General features: G+C 45.2%; 1 protein-coding gene across 1 annotated transcript in view; it reads left to right on the forward strand.

Moving 5' to 3' along the window:
• The window catches only part of ITGA10 (integrin subunit alpha 10), a 56663-nt gene that overhangs the window by 10075 nt on the left and 28096 nt on the right, over nucleotides 1-18492 (forward strand). The window contains exons 4-11 of the mRNA XM_015816599.1: nucleotides 113-201; nucleotides 5711-5825; nucleotides 9244-9371; nucleotides 11466-11614; nucleotides 13697-13847; nucleotides 15391-15556; nucleotides 16398-16465; nucleotides 17422-17566. Coding sequence (XP_015672085.1) covers nucleotides 113-201; nucleotides 5711-5825; nucleotides 9244-9371; nucleotides 11466-11614; nucleotides 13697-13847; nucleotides 15391-15556; nucleotides 16398-16465; nucleotides 17422-17566 — 1011 coding nt within the window. The remainder of the gene's footprint in view (nucleotides 1-112; nucleotides 202-5710; nucleotides 5826-9243; nucleotides 9372-11465; nucleotides 11615-13696; nucleotides 13848-15390; nucleotides 15557-16397; nucleotides 16466-17421; nucleotides 17567-18492) is intronic.

Genomic DNA, 18492 nt, shown 5'->3' on the forward strand with positions numbered 1-18492 from the left:
CTGGAGACGCACTTTTCAGCATTATCCAAACATTGCATTTTCCATTTTGATCTTCTTTTCTCTCTCTCTCCTTCCTTCCTCCCTCCTTTCTCCATTTCTGAATTGCAACTAGGTGACATGAGTCTCCGGAATATTTCCAGGCAAACAAAAAACATGCATTTTGGGATGACGCTGATGGCCAACAAAGATGATGGGTTTGTGGTAAGTATCTTCAATGGTATGCTTTTCTTTTTTTTTAAATAAAGCACATCCCTAACCACATATTTTAAAAAAAAAGAAAAGAAAAGAAAGAACGAGAGCTATAAAAAGCTAGCTCTGCTGCAGTAATTTCAGTTGCAAAACCATAGAAGGGTGAGGCTTGTTGACCAGCCCTAGAGCAGAACAGGGTGAGTTGGGCACAATTGCTGTTCACACAACACCCTTAATTTTGCTGCTGGAGTGGCCTGTTTGCCCCATATATCGAACCACAGAGTAATCAATAAGCTGAGCTTGTCCAATGTCCAATAACAATGCTTAACTCACTGGAGAAGAGCCTGATGCTGGGAAAGATGGAGGGCAAGAGAAGAAGGGGACGACAGAGAAGGAGGTGGCTGGATGGAGTCCCTGAAGCAGCAGACGGGAGCTTCAATGGACTCCAGAAGATGGTAGAGGACAGGAAGACATGGAGGAATGTTGTCCATGGTGTCGCGATGGGTCGGACACGACTTCACAATTAACAACAACAACAAAAACAATCTAGAGCAGTGATGGCGAAACTTTTAGAGACCAAGTGGCCAAACTGCAACCCAAAACCAACTTACTTATTGCCGGGTGCCAAGTGGGCGTGGCTGTGGCGGTCATGGCAGACCGGGTGGGTGTGGCCAAGGTGGGCGTGGTCACCTCGATGTTGCTCGTGGGGTGGGACGCCTGTGGGGGCCAGGCAGGGTTGGGGGAGATCCAGGGGGTCTCTGGCAGGTGGGGCGGTGGGCAGGAGGCTCGTCCTGTGGGGTGAGGTGAGGCAAGGCGAGGCAGGGCAAAGGTGCCATTGTCACAGGGCAAGGCGAGGCAGGGGCCAGGGCGGCTGCTGCCTGACACCATTGGCTCCCACACAGAGGCTAGCGAGCACATGGGGGCCGACAGTGTCCGTCAGCAGCCACAGCTTGCCGGCCCCCCGACCGGTGCACTCTGGGGCTCCGCAGCCCGCCGCCAGCAGTTCAGAGAAGCCGCCTCGGAGCTGGACGGCTGGCCGACAGCTGAGGAGGCGATGCAGTGGGTTGTGCCCGGGAAAAGGAGAGCATGCGAGGCCAGGAGGGATGGGACGGGGGGGAGGGAAACCAGCCATACTGGGATGCATCCGGCCACGTGAGACCTCGGCGAGTTAGCGGGCGGCTGGTTGAAGAGGGATGGTTGCCATCTCTGGGGCATGGCGTGCGTGCCCACAGAGAGGGCTCTGAATGCCGCCTCTGGCACGCGTGCCATAGGTTCGCCACCACTGATCTAGAGGGAAACGACAAAGCAAATAACAATGGCAATATCCCAAAAGATGCGTTTCAAAAGGTAACTGGACTTTGTTTTATTTTTCCTCGAAGACGTTTCACCCCTCATCCAAGAAGCTTCTTCAGTTCTGACTGAATGGCAGGGAATGGAAGGATTTATATTCCTTGCAGTTATCTGGTTGTTGTTAGCATTCTGGCAGACTGTAGGACTGCAAGGAATATAAATCCTGAAGGTCAGAGTGCTGAATGGCCAGACGCCTGCCAAGAATGTAGAACCGAAGAAGCTTCTTGGATGAGAAGTGAAACATCTTCAAAGAAAAACAAAACAAAACAAAGTCCAGTTGTCTTTTGAAAAAAAAAAAACACCTTTGGGACAACCATGATCTGGATGACTGAGAATCTCCATAGACAACGATGCTAATAATGACAAAGCGGTAAATTTTTACATTTACACTCTTTTCCATTTTTTTTTAATAATAATAATAATAATATGGGCCTAACTACCATTCATTCAATGCCATCTTAACTTTGAATGGTCACTGAACAAATGGTCATTTCAGTGAGGACTACCTGTATTGTGGGAGCAGTCTGTCCTTTTGCATTTCTAAATGTAAGTTATCCAAGAGATGGGTGGCTTCATAAACTGAGAAGAGCAACAAAGATGATTAAGACATATGAAGAACGGTTGCAGGAATTGGGTATGGCCAGTCTAGAGAAAAGAAGGACTGGGGGGGGGGGNCTTGGAGGTCATCTAGTCCAACCCCCTGCTCAGGCAGGAAACCCTATACCAGTTCAGACAAATGGCTGTCCAGTCTCTTTTTAAAAACGTCCAGTGTTGGAGCATTCACAGCTCCTGGAGGCAGGTTGTTCCACTGGTTAATTGTCCTCACTGTCAGGAAGTTTCTCCTTAGTTCTAGGTTGCTTCTCTCCTTGATTACTTTCCATCCGTTGCTTCTTGTCCTGCCTTCAGGCGCCTTGGAGAATAGCTTGACTCCCTCTTCTTTGGGGCAGCCCCTGAGATACTGGAAGACTACTATCATGTCCCCCCTCGTCCTTCTCTTCGTTAAACTAGACACCCCCAATTCCAGCAGCCGTTCCTCATATGCTTTAGCCTCCAGTCCCCTAATCATCCTTGTTGCTCTTCTCTGTACTCTTTCTAGAGTCTCATCATGGTGACCAAAACTGGATGCAGGATTCCAAGTTGTGAGTGCTCCATCACTGGAGATTTTCAAGAAAAGATCTGTCTGAAATAGCATACTAGGGTCTTCTGTTTGAGCACGGGGTTGGACTAGAAGACCTCCAAGGTCCCTTCCAGCTCTATTCTGATTGATGGATTGATTGAATAAATGAATAAACAAACAAGGAACAAATAAATGAACAAATGTGCCTTTTCGTGCCTCCTGTTGAACTGGGCCCAGAGAGGGAGAAAATAGGATGCATCTGTAAACGCAACAGATGCATCCAAAGCCAGACTTTTTTTCTTGGTGGCTTTTCTGGCCCTGCTCACCTTTAATGGATTGTCCAGGAGTGTCAAATGCTTTCTCTAGTTTCATTTTGGTGGCATTCCAGGGAAGCCGGTTCTGCTTTGGAAAACAGGATGTTGGAGCCTCCTATGCATGGCTAGTGTTGGGGCAGCCCTGGCCAAGAGGGTCTCTGTTCCTTAATTCCTAAATGTTCCCCCCATGTCCTCCCCCTCAACTTTTCTACTGATGATTTTAAGGCTGCATTCACACAATAGGCTGAGTACTCAGCTAACTATCTGTTGGGTTCATGCAATATACGAATTATTATTGTTGTTGTTTTTGTTGTTATTATTATTATTAATCACCACACCATCAGCCAGATGTTCAGACTGGATTTGGCGTTTTTGTCTACCTTACAAAGGACCTGGGGTAGGCAGATGTGGATGTTTGAATTGATGATATTGTAGATATCGTCGCAGGATGGAAGCAGTTGCAATTGATTGATGGCAAATTTGTCAATGCCGATGGTGTCCAAGTGGTGCTCCAGTTATTTTGGGATTGCACCCAAGGCGCCTATTACTATTGGTACTACCCTTGCTTGCCTTTGCCACAGTCTTTCTATTTCTATTTGTAGGTCTTTGTATTTTGTTATCTTCTCCAGTTCTTTCTCGTCTATTCTGCTGTCTCCAGGCACTGCCACGTCCACTCTCCAGACTTCTTCTTGTTCTTCTTCTTCTTCTTCTTGTTCTTCTTGTTCTTGTTCTTCTTCTTCTTCTTCTTCTTCTTCTTCTTCTTGTTCTTCTTGTTCTTCTTGTTCTTCTTCTTCTTCTTCTTCTTCTTCTTCTTCTTCTTCTTCTTCTATTACCACCACCACCACCACCACCACCACCATTATTATTATTATTATTATTATTATTATTATTATTATTATTATTATTATTATTATTATTATTATTATTTCGCTTCTATTCTGCTGTCTCCAGGCACTGCCACGTCCACTATCCAGACTTCGTCTTGTTCTTCTTGTTCTTGTTCTTGTTCTTGTTCTTGTTCTTCTTGTTCTTGTTCTTGTTCTTGTTCTTCTTGTTCTTGTTCTTGTTCTTGTTCTTGTTCTTCTTGTTCTTCTTCTTGTTCTTCTTCTTGTTCTTCTTCTTGTTCTTCTTCTTGTTCTTCTTCTTCTTCTTCTTCTTCATCACCACCACCACCACCACCACCATTATTATTATTATTATTATTATTATTATTATTATTATTATTATTATTATTATTATTATTATTATTATTATTATTATTATTATTATGGATCATCGCACAGTCAGCCAGTTGTTCGGACTGGATTTGGCATTTTGTCTACCTATTGAGTCCTTCCCAAGGACCTGGGATAGGCAGATATGGATGTTTGATGGTATTACAGATCTCGTCGCAGGATGGAAGCAGTTCCTAGTAAGGCTGCCTTTTGCAATTGACTAATAGTGAATTTGTCAATGCCGATGATGGTGTCCAAGTGGTGCTCCAGTTGTTTTGGGATTGCACCCAAGGCACCTATTAACTATTGGTACTACCCTTGCTTGCTTTTGCCACAGTCTTTCTATTTCTATTTGTAGGTCTTTGTATTTTGTGATCTTCTCCAGTTCTTTCTCATCTATTCTGCTGTCTCCAGACACTGCCACGTCCACTATACAGACATTTTTGTCTTTCTTATCGACAATTGTTAAGTCCGGGGTGTTATGTTGCAGGTGCTTGTCTGTTTGAATTCTGAAGTCCCAGAGCAGTTTAATTTTATCATTTTCTATGACTTTCTCTATTTTATGATCCCACCAGTTTTTGCTTACAGGCAAATGATATTTCTTGCGATCTTCCAATGCACCATTGTTGCTACTTTGTCATGTCGCTTATTATTATTATTATTATTATTATTATTATTATTATTATTATTACTACTACTACTACTACTACTACTACTATATCTTCAATTCATTTTTACCAGTGCCAGACTGTGAATCAAATTGAAGATTAACAACAACAACAACAACAATAATAAAGAACAAACAGCGAGAGCCAAATTAGCTGAGAAGATTGACTCAGACTTCCTACCATTTTATGGTAGCATAAATACAAAGGCCATCTCATAATTTTGAAATTCTTTGCTTTTGCCTATTTAAAAATGGATTTACAGAGGAACCAGCTTTGTGGGGAAGCTGCTCGTGCCTCAGATCTTATACGGATGTGTTCATACAACATATCTCATTTGGTCAGTTAAATGGCAATCATGTTCGTTTTTATCTTGGTTCATTTTCTGTGGCTCTGCTTGTTGGCTAGACCGGGAGTCCCCAACCTTTTGGGCACCAGGGGCCGGTTCCGTGGAGAGAGGTTTTTCTGCGGACCGCAGGGTGCATGGTTTTGTGTGCTGCCTGCATCCTGCGAATGGGGCTTTGCTTGTTTGTGCGGACCGGTTGCTAGCATGCCGTGGCCCGGTACTGGTCCACGGACCGGGGGTTGAGGACCCCTGGGCTAGACGCAGTCCATCGAACTGATTTCTGGCTTGCGCAAACCCAGAAAAGAAGTCTCTATAAGCATGTTGTGTGAATACAGGCTATGGGCCAACCATCCCTACTCACGTGTCTTCCAGTTGTGTGGGGCACCCAGCCCGAATCTCTCTGTTTCCCCTCCCTCTCAAAGGTAGGCTGCAGTCAGGCAAGGGATGCCCAGGGCAGCCCCACAGCCAGCTGGGAAGCCATTACGAGTTCTCATGAGCATCTCTCTTTCCGACAGGCCTGTGCTCCCCTCTGGTCCCAGGAATGCGGCACATCCATGTATAGCACAGGGATGTGCACCAGTGTGGACAAGGACTTCCGGCTGATGGAAAACATCGCCCCGACGGCTCAGAGTAAGTTTGGCTTTTGTTCCTTGGACTTCTAAACTGTTTAACTTTGGAAGATCCCCTCCCCCGGCTGATTCTATAGGGTCCTCCACAATGGTGGGATTCAGCCATTTGCACCACTTCGGCAGAACCGGTAGCTAATTTTTTGTTGCCCAGGCCCACAATAGACTTCTGGAAGGGGCATCCAGACAGAAAATCAGTTGTTCACTTATTTGAATCCCACCACTGGTCCTCCATGGTGTGCTATAAACCAGGGCTTTTCAACCTTTTCACCCATTGGTGAAAAGGATATGGCAACATCCGAGTACCACCAGTCGCCTAGCAAGGTGTCAAAAACGTGATGACCAGGAAAAAAAAAAGGAAAAAAGTGATAAAGTACAGGTAGTCCTTGACTTACAGCAGTTCACTTAGTGACTGTTCGAAGTTACAATGGCACTGAAAAAAGTGCCCCCCAAGCCACAGCCGAGCAAGACACCTGCCTGCCCGCCCGGTGGCACTCTTCCTCCTGTCCGAGGTTTCCATTGTTGTGAGCATTTCTGTTGAGGATTGGCAGTGGGGTGGGGGTGTTTGGTTTTTATTCCCCCCCATCTGTTGGGTGGTTGCAGCAGGTTTTGGTCACTTCACATGACCCTGGGACACTGACTGTCGTAAATATGAATCAGTTGCCAAGCATCTGAATCACAAGACCCTGGAGATGCTGCAACATTCCAGCTGATCGGCGCTTCTTCTGGGCTCAGCAGAAGCACCAGGATCAGTGCCGAGCTCCAGCTGGAGCCTGGCGCTTATCCTGGCGCTTCCGCTGAGCCCTGACAGCCCTGCAGCTCCAGCCGTCTCTCGCTCAGGCTTGTGCGGTGCTGCCACCGGTTCAGCTCATTCCCTTCCCCCACTACCACTTTTCTAGGATGGTCGCGTACCACCTGCCAGGTGCCAATGTACCACAGGTGGTACCCATACCACTGGTTGAAAAGGCCTGATATAAACCAATGGTGCTCTGTGCAGTGTGCGGACACATTCCTTGGGTGATTGTAAAGCCCAGCATAGGTCCATGCTCACTTTTTGGGTGGAGCAATTGAGGTTTTGCACAAGTTTGAGGTTTGTTTTTTTTTAATTTACAGCTACCATAGTCCTTGACTTATGACCATAGTTGAGCCCAAAATTTCTGTTGTTAGGTGAGATTTGCCCATTATGTTGCTAAGCGAGACAGTTAAGTGACTTTCACCCCATTTTACCACCTTACTTGCCACAGTTGTTAAGTGAATCACTACCGTTATTAAGTTAGCTGCATGTTAAGTGATTCTGGCTTCCCCATTGACTTTGCTTGTCAGAAGTTCTCAAAAGCTGATCAGGTGACCCCGGGACACTGTGACCGTCATAAATATGAACCAGTGGCCAAGCATCCGAATTTTGATCACGTGACCATGGGGGACGCTGCAATAATCATAAGTGTGAAAAATAATCGCAGGTCACTTTTTTCAGTGCCGTTGTAACTTTGAACGGTCACTAAATGAACTGTTGTAAGTCGAGGACTACCTGTACTCGAGTTCTAAAATCATAACCAATCTGATCACCAAATCTTAAAGTCAAAATTTCATTTTTATCGTACTTAAGCAAGAAGTCGAAAAGGGATCTCCAAGCGGAACCACCTGCCTCCACAGGTTGTAAGTGCTCCAACACTGGAAGTTTTTAAGAAGAGACTGGACAGCTATTTGTCCGAAAGGTTATAGGGTTTCTTGCCTGAGCAGGGGGTTGGATTAGATGACCTCCAAGGTCCCTTCCAACTTTACTATTATTATTGATCATCGCACAATCAGCCAGATGTTCAGACTGGATCTGGCATTTTTGTCTACCTATCGAGTCCTTACCAAAGACCTGGGATAGGCAGGTGTGGATGTTTGATGGTATTACAGATCTCGTCGCAGGATGGAAGCAGTTCCTAGTAAGGCCGCCTTTTGCAATTGACTAATGGCGAATTTGTCAATGCCGATGATGGTGTTCAAGTGGTGCTCCAGTTGTTTTGGGATTGCACCCAAGGCGCCTATTACTATTGGTACCACCCTTGCTTGCCTTTGCCACATCATCATCATCATCATCATCATTATTGCTAGATAAGCTTTTGTCTTTCATCCAAGTGACTTTCAGCCAGCCAGGCTGGTAGGTAGGACCACCCCTCCCTCAGGGTTGGCTCCAAGTTCCCTTTGCAGTCAGCCCTGGCCTCCTATGAGTCAGGCCCACCATTTGTTCCACAGGAGGGCTGACTAAGGGGCTAGAAGCACATCCTGGGGTTTTCCAAAGCCTCACGTGCCCATGACTCTCCTGGAAGTGGCCAGTTGTGGACTACATTTATCAGAAGTGCTGGGATTGTTTCCAGCGGGGTTTGCTTCCTTCCCCCCAGCAATACAAACTTGCTGTGGAAGAAACATGGAAGAGAGATCTAACAAATCAATTTTGCACCCACCAATTTAAAACAGAACATCAGGAGAGACGCTGAAAGATTTAAGCAAGAACTAATGAAGGACTACAATGCTTATCGGCCCCAACCAGCATTGTCTGGGGCTAAAGTGACTCATAATTCCCCACTTCACACAACAGCAGCACCCAGAAGGGGAAGGCTGATATAAAGGCCACATGGTATTCAATGGCCCCCTTTGGGCCCCCGTATTCCAAATTGAGTTGTCTGGATTTGAGATGGCTGCTTGGGTGTTGCACAAATCCCTCCTCAATCATGGAGGTCCAGTGGTGGGCTTTGGACCAGTCCATCTCCTTCAACCTACTTCAAGAAGTTCAGAGAACCAAACAGCATCAGGAGTATTGTGTAGGCCACCTTCAGCTTCCCAAGGAAAGGCGAGATATAAATCTAATAAATATTAAACATTGATTTCCTACGTTGGGTGATGTGCTGGGGAAGAGAGGAGGAACAGCCCAAAATGACTTAGGATTGAAAGCTTAGGGACTTCGCTGCACATACAGGTAGTCCTCAACTTACGAACCACAATTGAGACCAAAATTTATGTTGTTCAGTGAGAAATTTGTTAAGGGAGTTTTGCCCCATTTTACGGCTTTTCTTGCCACATTTGTTAAGTGAATCACTGCAGTTGTTAAATTAGTAACATGGGTGTTAAGTGAATCTGACTTCCCCATTGACTTTGCTTGTCAGAAGGTTACAAAAGGGGATCAAGTGATCCCAGGACACTGCAATCGTCACAAATGTGAGTCAGTTGTCAAGCATCCGAATGTAAATCACGTGATCATGGGGATGCTACAAAGGTCCCTAAGTGTATAAAATGGTTATGTCACTTTTTTTAATACTGTTGTAACTTCAAACTGTCACTAAATTAATTGTTGTAAGTCGAGGACTACCTGGACTCTGGGGGATCCTTCTTTGCCATTGCCTGACCTTTGCCACTGTTCTTTGACCTTTGTGCAGGATGTTCCACCTACATGGACATTGTGATTGTCCTGGATGGCTCCAACAGCATTTACCCATGGTACGAAGTGCAGAATTTTCTTAGCAACATTCTCAGCAAATTTTTCATTGACCCAGAGCAGATCCAAGTGAGTTTTGCTTGCTTTTTTCATTGTTTCTTGTGGTTCTTCTAAGGTTTAAAATCATTGGGAGCTGGAAACTGTATACTTGAATCTCTCCGGTAAAAGAGAGTCCGTCTTTGGACCTTGGAAGGTCTGTGAAATGGCTCTTCTTGTTAGGAAAAAGTTCCTAATTCGGTTATCTTTTCAGTCTCTCTTCAGAAGTTTCTGTCTTAGCTTCATGATCATCTTCCTTGCACTTCTCTGAACCTCATCCAGTTTCTTTGAATTTTTGTTCCAATTGAGAGCTTGAAAGAGCTCGGGAAAAGATATTTTCCCAACCAGCAAAACATCAGAAGTCTGGTAGCAACTTTTCTGAATAACAGATTTTATTCAACGTTATAAACTTTTATGAGCTGCAGCCCACTTCCTCAGATTTACTCTCCTCCCAAACATTATAGCCTACTGATTACAGTCTGTCTTCTAGATTGAGAATATATATTTTATCTAAATTTTAGTTCTAATTGTATCAGAAGGAGGTAGTTATCTGAAGGCTCACCAGCTAAGTAGGATTGCATCTGGTTACTCTTTAGGAGGGAGACTCCAGGAAATCCCAGGAAGATCAGGGAGTCAAAAAATATTCAGAAAGAAAGAAAGAAAGAAAGAAAGAAAGAAAGAAAGAAAGAAAGAAAGAAAGAAAGAAAGAAAGAAAGAAAGAAAGAGATAAGGAAGACAAGAGAAAAGGAAGGAAGGAAGGAAAAGAGAAGAAAGAAAGAAAGAAGAAGAGAAAGAAAAAAGAAAGACAAGGGAAAAGGAAGGAAGGAAGGAAGGAAAAGAGAAGAAAGAAAGAAAGAAAGAAAGAAAGAAAGAAAGAAAGAAAGAAAGAAAGAAAAGAAAAAAGAAAGACAAGAGAAAAGGAAGGCAGGAAGGAAAAGAGAAGAAAGAAAGAAGAGAAAGAAGAGAAAGAAAGAAAGAAGAGAAAGAAAGAAAGAAAGAAAAGACAAAAGGAAGGAAGGAAAAAAGAAGAAAGAAAGAAAAGAAAGAAAGAAAAAAGACAAGAGAAAAGGAAGGAAGGAAAAAAGAAGAAAGAAAAGAAAGAAAGAAAAAAGACAAGAGAAAAGGAAGGAAGGAAAAGAGAAGAAAGAAAGAAAGAATAGAAAGAAAGAAGGAAGGAAGGAAGGAAGGAAAGAGAAAGAAAGAAAGAAAGAAAGAAAGAAAAAAGAAAGAAAGAAAGAAAAGAAAAAAGAAAGACAAGAGAAAAGGAAGGAAGGAAAAGAGAAGAAAGAAAGAAGAGAAAGAAGAGAAAGGAAGGAAGGAAGGAGAAAGAAAGAGAAAAAGAAAGAAAGAAAGAAAAGAAAGAAAAAAGAAAGACAAGAGAAAAGGAAGGAAGGAAGGAAGGAAGGAAGGAAGGAAGGAAGGAAGGAGAAAGAAAAAGAGAGAGAGGGAGAGAGGGAGAGGGAGAGAAAGGTGAAATCCTTGATGCTCTCTATGCTTGGTTGTTTCCTTCCAAACATTTCATTCCCCAACTAGATAACGTCTTCAGTACTAGAAGGGAGAGGGAGTTGCTCTCCATTTGTAGACAGTGGCATGGCTTGCCCTGTCAGTGTTGATGGGAGTGTGGTTTTCTTCTTGGTAATTCCTCAATTGAGGTTTTGTTTACTGCTTGATTGTTGGTCTGGTATTAATCCCTGCTTATTTTTGTGTGTTGATTGCCAGTGAGGAAATGTTTTGATCTTTTTAGCATTTTCATTGCTTTCTTTTTAGCATTTTCATTATTTTCATTTCCACCCAGTTCTTCATCCCCACCATGCCTTATCATCTCTTATTACAAGCGACCTGAATTCACGCACGATTACAATATTGTTATGTCTAACTAACCCCCATCACATTCCTCCCCCTCTCCCAGTATCATCAAATTCTAAGAGTAAAGCATGAGAAAGGAAAAGCCTGCATCTCCATATGTTGTCAAAGCAAGAACATCCAATGTTAGCAGCGCTGACACTCTGGCTTAGACCAAGCTGATTTTAGGGGATCAAGGCCTAATAACCCCCCCCACACACACACACACTCCTCCAAAGACTGTATCATTGCCTCAAGGGGGTCTTCTTCCTCCTGGCCTCACAGGTGGGGGTCTTGCAGTACAGCGAAGTTGCGATTCATGAGTGGACCCTGAAGGACTACAAGACAGCCGAAGAAGTCATCGAAGCCGCCCAGAATATCAGCCGGCAGGAAGGACTTGAAACTCGGACGGCTGCTGCTATCCACAAGGCCTGGTAGGTGCTGGGAGGCGCAAGAGAAGGCAGGAATCCAGAGACTGTATAAGGCCCCCTGTGCATGAGCTAGTGGTCAAGCAGGCAGACCGCTGTCCTTGATCCAGTCAAAGCTGTGGGGGAAAAAATGGGAATCCATCAATGTGGTTATCAGGGCTGCTAGCCCTACCATTATGTTCCATGAAATAGTAGCCTTTTGGGGTGGGGTTGGGGTCAACATCAGCAGCCAGAGCAAGAGCTGGGTCTGATCTGGCCTTCTGCTTGGGGCCAACCCTGACCCAGGTTGAAGAAAGATCTCCCTGCTCATCCAGCTGACTTTTAAGCATGGAAGCTGCATTCACACAATCACCTTAACTGAATTCATTTCAAAGCTAGTGATGCATTTGCGTAATAGGCCAAGCCTGGTTGAATTTATTCCAGGGTCATTATAATTATTTTTAATGTGTGTGTTTGTAAATGCAGCCTATTTGATTAGTGTATGGAACAATTTAACAGACAAGCCCAGAAAACTAGTTAATTCAGTCACCTGGTTGTGTGTGTTGTATAAACACAAAGGGTCCACTGTAGTGATAAAAAGTCTGGTAATTTCCATTGATCTCTGTATTCCAAGCTCTTTTTCTGTTAAAACTGTATTTTATATAGTTTGGCATTAGAATTCGTACACATGTTGATGTGTATTTTTATTTGCCCAATATACAAGGCTTCCACAAGCAATTTTCCAATACAAAACGTATTTCTTCCTTCACTAATATTGACCATAGACTGTTTCATAATATATAGCCTCCCCTGTGAGGAAGATGGGCAGTTAATAAGTTTGATAAATGATAGATAGATAGATAGATAGATAGATAGATAGATAGATAGATAGATAGATAGATAGATAGATAGATAGATAGATAGATAGACAGATAGATGATAGAAGATATAATAGATAGATAGATAGATAGATAGATAGATAGATAGATGATAGAAGATATAATAGATAGATAGATAGATAGATAGATAGATAGATAGATAGAAGATATAATAGATAGATAGACAGACAGACAGTCACTCAGACAGATAGATAGAAGATAGATAGAAGATATGATAGATCACGTGAAGTATTAATACCACTTTACAATGCCTTAGTAAGGCCGCACTTGGAATACTGCATCCAGTTTTGGTCACCACGATGTAAAAAAGATGCTGAGACTCTAGAAAGAGTACAGAGAAGAGCAACAAAGATGATTAGGGGACTGGAGGCTAAAACATATAAGGAACGGTTGCTGGAATTGGGTATGTCTAGTTNCCTGACAGTTAGAACAATTAACCAATGGAACAACCTGCCTCCAGAAGTGGTGAATGCTCCAACACTGGAAGTTTTTAAGAAGAGACTGGACAGCCGTTTGTCTGAAATGGTGTAGGGTTCCTGCCTGGGCAGGGGGTTGGACTCGATGACCTCCAAGGTCCCTTCCAACTTTATTATTATTATTATTATTATTATTATAGATAGATAGATAGATAGATAGATAGATAGATAGATAGATAGATAGATAGATAGATAGATAGATAGATAGATGATAGATAGATAGATAGATAGATGATAGAAGATATAATAGATAGATAGACAGACAGACAGACAGACAGACAGATGATAGAAGATAGATAGATGATAGAAGATAGATACAGTAGATGATAGATAGATAGATAGATAGATAGATAGATAGATAGATAGATAGATAGATAGATAGATAGATAGATAGATAGATAGATAGCACTGCATTATCAAATATGGAGTACAAAGTTTTAAAATTGTGAAATCAAATGCATGTGTGAAGGCTGTTCTCTCCTGAGATATCCTCTCCTTTGCTGCAAGAAGCTTGTGCTTTGATTTATTAAGGTGGAGCAAATCACCACAAGCAGCAGAATTTTAAGGAACCAACATTGTCCAAATTTTACCAGAGGAACGTGTCCCATTTGGTAAATCAGATCTGTGGCTTTATGAGATCTAAGCTCTAACCCAGGATTAGGGCATTACTTTGTCAGGGAGAAAAACTCTTTTTCCCCCCAAAGTCACCATTTCTTTCTCGCTGTTGCCTGCAGCACGGAGGCCTTCAGTCCGGAAAGCGGGGGCAGAGCAGGGGCTACCAAGCTGATGATCGTGCTCACTGATGGAGAGTCCCACGATGGGGAAGAACTTAAAGATGCCCTGGAAGAGTGTGAGGAACGGAACGTGACACGTTACGCCATCGCGGTAAGCGTCTCAGCAGATGGAGAGACAGATACGCAGGGTGGGTGGGTGGGTGTCAACCGTCCGGCTGGCGAATTCAACATTGAGAAAACTCTATAGCAGTGGTGGCGAACTTATGGCACGCGTGCCAGAGGCGGCACTTGGAGCCCTCTCTGTGGGCACGTGTGCTGTTGCCCCAGCCCTGCCTTCTCCCACGTCCCCCTCCCCCCCAGCAGCCCCCCCAGAGGAGAGTCACCCCCGGTCACGGCCCGCATGGAGCAGTGCAGCCAAGCACATGGCAGCAGGGACAAGACTCTACCCCCGCGCCCCGTCGCATGTAGATGATGTTGCGGGGCGTGGGCAGAGGGAATGGCGCCATGACACTGCTGGGCTGCCTGGGCGATCTGCTATGGCAGGCTGTGGAGGCAGTGGGTGGTCCTGCAGGCAGGTGGGGTGGGGGTGTAGTGGGGCAGGGTGGGGGGACGGAGCGGGGGCAGGGGCGGAGTGGGCGGGGGGGCGGTTTTGGAGCACTCAGTCTCTAAAAGGTTTGCCATCACTGCTCTATAGCCTTGAGGTGCCATAAGAGATAAATCTTTATTGAATACACCTCCTGGCACTGAAGAAGTAAAACCAATTCTAGTTTTCCCCGCGCGAAAATCTGGTTAGTTAAAAACAGCTTTTCATAACCCCCACCCACCATGTATTCACATTGCCCGATCACATCTTTTCTGTCTGTTATGGGAACGGTCCACTTCTCCGTCAAACACCTGCTTTGGATGACCTTGGTTCTCATGGTCCATGGATGGCTTCGTGAAGCTCCTGTTTCTTTCCCAGGCTCCCCCTCTCCCCTGTTTCTATGGGGGGACATGATAGCAATGTTCCAATATCTCAGGGGCTGCCCCAAAGAAGAGGGAGTCAAGCTATTCTCTAAAGCGCCTGAAGGCAGGACAAGAAGCAACGGGTGGAAACTCATCAAGGAGAGAAGCAACCTAGAACTAAGGAAAAACTTCCTGACAGTTAGAACAATTAACCAGTGGAACCACCTGCCTCCAGAAGTGGTGAATGCTCCAAAACCGGAGGTTTTTAAGAAGAGACTGGACAGCCATTTGTCTGAAATGGTTGTAGGGTTCCTGCCTGAGCAGGGGGTTGGACTCGATGACCTCCAAGGTCCCTTCCTATTATTATTATTATTATTATTATTATTATTATTATTATTATTATTATTATTATTATTATTATTATTATTATCATCATCATCATCATCATTATCATCATTATCATTATCATTATTATTATTATTAACCCCCTGCTCAAGCAGGAGACCCCATATCATTTCAAACAAATGGCTCTCCAGTCTTTTCTTAAAAATCTCCAGTGATGGAGCACCCACGACTTCTGGTGGCAAGCAGTTCCACTGGTTAATTGTCCTCACTGTTAGGAAGTTTTTCCTTAATTCCAGGTTCCTTCTCTCCTGGATTAGTTTCCATCCATTGTTACCTGTCCTGTCTTCTGGCGTCCTGGTGTCTTGCCATCAGATGTCATGAAATGATGTCTCTGTTCCACCCAGGTCTTGGGCCACTACATCCGCAGGAAGAAAGACCCCAACTCGTTCATCAACGAAATTAAATACATTGCCAGCGACCCAGACGAAAAGTACTTCTTCAATGTGACGGACGAGGCAGCCCTGAATGATATTGTGGACTCTTTGGGAGATCGGATTTTCAGCCTTGAAGGTGCCGGGAAAGGAGGCGCGGTGTTTGCAACTGGATGGGGGAGGAGGAATGGAACCCATTTGTCTGAAATGGCATAAGGCAGTGGTGGCGAACCTATGGCACGCGTGCCAGACGTGGCACTCAGAGCCCTCTCTGTTGGCACACGCGCCACCATCGCCAGCAGCAGGTCCATCAGGCCGGCACCGCCACCCGGAGCAGGAGCTCTGCCCAGCACAAAGGAGGCGAAGCGGCCGACTAACAAGCTCGAGTAGAAATGGTAGAGCAGAGGTCACCAACCATTGTCGATTGGTGGACTGGAAGAAAAGGGAGGGGAAGCATTTTACATGCATGCATGCACGAGCATGCACGCACTGCAAATGGGGCGGGACTAGTGCCTGTGTGATACTCACTAACCCTGCCCCATTCTTGCGTAGTGCGCCTTTTATCTGCACCCCGAGGTGTGGCAGCGGCCGTTTTTGCACCTTGCAGCACGGTGGCCCATTTTTGTGCCCCCGGGTTTTGCGTACCAGAGGCGCCTCCATGCCCCCCCCAGGGCACCACAATGCTGATGCGGCCCTGGCACTTTGTGATAAATAAGTGGGTTTTCAGTTGCAGTTTGGGCACTCAGTCTCTAAAAGGTTCGCCATCACTGGCATAAGGTCTCCTGCCTGAGCAGGGGGTTGGACTAGAAGACCTCCAAAGTCCCTTCCAACTCTCTGATTCTGTTAAGGTAACTACTGGGCTATTCATAAGTCCAGCACAATTGTAATTCTAGTAATTCTGTAATAAAATGGCCTCCAGTAATGTGTTGATGTCAAGAAGTTGGCATTCCCACCCACCCACCCTTTTTTTTTTTGAACAGGAACTCGCGAGTATAACTCTTTTGAGCTGGAGATGTCTCAGATTGGCTTCTCCACCCACCTGCTGGAGGTAAGAGACAAATTGGGCTTCTCTCGTTTCCAGATGTGCCTTTTGGAAAAAACAGGATGAAGTTGGCAAAAAAGGGCAGGCAGAGCCTTCCACTCCGGGGGGCTGCATTTCCCTCTCCCACACAGGGGGTCTATGGCTATTCGGCACGGCCAAGTGGCTACGAGACAAGAATTACACCAATATCAAAGAAATGGTGGAATAGAATCATTGAAGAAAGGATGTTAAGAGGAAGGACAGGATGAAATGTGAATGGCAAAAATTTAAATAATTGTATTATTTGGACCGCCAGGAGTTCGATCCTGGATCCTGATCGGCTCAAGGTTGACTCAGCCTTCCATCCTTCCAAGGGGGGGAAAATGAGGACCCAGATTGTTGGGGGCAAGAGGCTGACACTTAGAGAGGGCTGTAAAGCACTACGAAGCGGTATATAAGTCTAAGTGCCATTGCTATTTATATAAACTTAAATAAAGCAAATTTATACAGCTGCCCAACTCACAAACATGCAGCTTACAGCCGTGGTGGCGAATCTATAGCACGCGTGCCACAGGTGGCACGCAGAGCCCTCTCTGGGGGCACGCGCGCCGTCACCCCAGTCCTAGGCCTTCAGCTGGGTTTTATAAAACCTTTTCGCTTTAGGCCTCCGCCGCCGTGCGCAAAAAAAAAAAAAAAAGGTTCAATCAGTCAATTTCAACTTCTCGCGGGAAAAAAAAAGATTTTGCAAAGTTGGAATTGATTGATTGAACTTTTTAGTCCCACCCAGTCTGCCGTTACCACCGCAGCCACGCCCACCCAATGGGTCACACCCACCCGGCACTCGACGATGCATAAGTGGGTTTTGGGTTGCAGTTTGGGCACTCGGTCTCTAAAAGGTTCGCCATCACTGGCAGCCTTTGGGTGGCCCTTTGCTCTAAGTATGTTGAGTGTCTGAATGGCTGTCGCTGCTTCTCTCCTGGCAGGACGGACTCCTCTTTGGGATGGTGGGAGCCTACGACTGGGATGGGGGGGTGCTCAAAGAGGGCCGGTCAGGACGAGTCACTCCCCCACGGGAAGCTTTTGCAAGAGAGTTCCCGCGCAAGCTGAATAACCACGCGGCCTATCTGGGTAAGGGAAATGGCAGAAGGTAAGGCCAAAGGCATGAGCTATTTGCAATTTGCCCAGAGGAGGTAGACTGCCCCAGCATCTGGGAGCTCCATGTCTCCATCATGCCTCACAGAGCTCAACTCCTCTGGGAATGTCTTTCAATCAATCAGAATAGGGACTTTGGAGGTCTTCTAGTCCAGCCCCCTGCTCAAGCAGGAGAACCTATACCATCTCAGACAAGAGACAGTCTAGCTTCCTCTTAAAAATCTCCAGTGGTGAAGCACCCACAACTTCTGGAGGCCAGCTGTTCCACTGGTTAATTGTCCTCACTGTTAGGAAATTTCTCCTTAGTTCCAGGTTGCTTCTCTCCTTGATTGGTTTCAATCTATTGCTTCTTCTGGTGTTTTGGAAAATAAACTGACTTATTTGTGGCAGGCTTTCAAATACTGGAATACTGCTGTCATGTCCCCCCCCCCAGTCCTTCTTTTCTCTAGACTAGCCATACCCAATTCATGCAACTGTTCATCATATTTTTTTGGTCTCCAGGACTTTAATCATCTTAGTTGCTCTTCTCTGCACTTTTTCCCAAAGCCTCAACATCATTTTTGTAGTGTGGTGACCAAAACTGGATGCAATATTCCAGGTGTATTCCAGTATTCCTTTTAAAGCCATCTGAGCTTGTAAGCACTCCTCCAGTCTAAAACGTAATAAAAAAAATTTTTGTGTTCGCACAAGTGCCTGTCGCTCCTGTAAATGGAGCTGCGCTTGCCTGCACGCTTGCCCCCCCACTTGCACGGCCCAGGTAGCGGGCCACAGCCCGTGGGTTGGGGACCCCAGACTAGAAGACCTCCAAGGTCCCTTCCAACATTATTATTCTATGTTCTGTCCATGATGAGCAGAGCCCAGGATTTCTGAACTTTGTCACTTTCTTTTCTTCTTTCCCTTTC

This window comes from Protobothrops mucrosquamatus, unplaced genomic scaffold (genome assembly GCF_001527695.2).
Source record: "Protobothrops mucrosquamatus isolate PMUCROS unplaced genomic scaffold, P.Mucros_1.0 scaffold_116, whole genome shotgun sequence".
NCBI classification, from domain to species: domain Eukaryota; kingdom Metazoa; phylum Chordata; class Lepidosauria; order Squamata; family Viperidae; genus Protobothrops; species Protobothrops mucrosquamatus.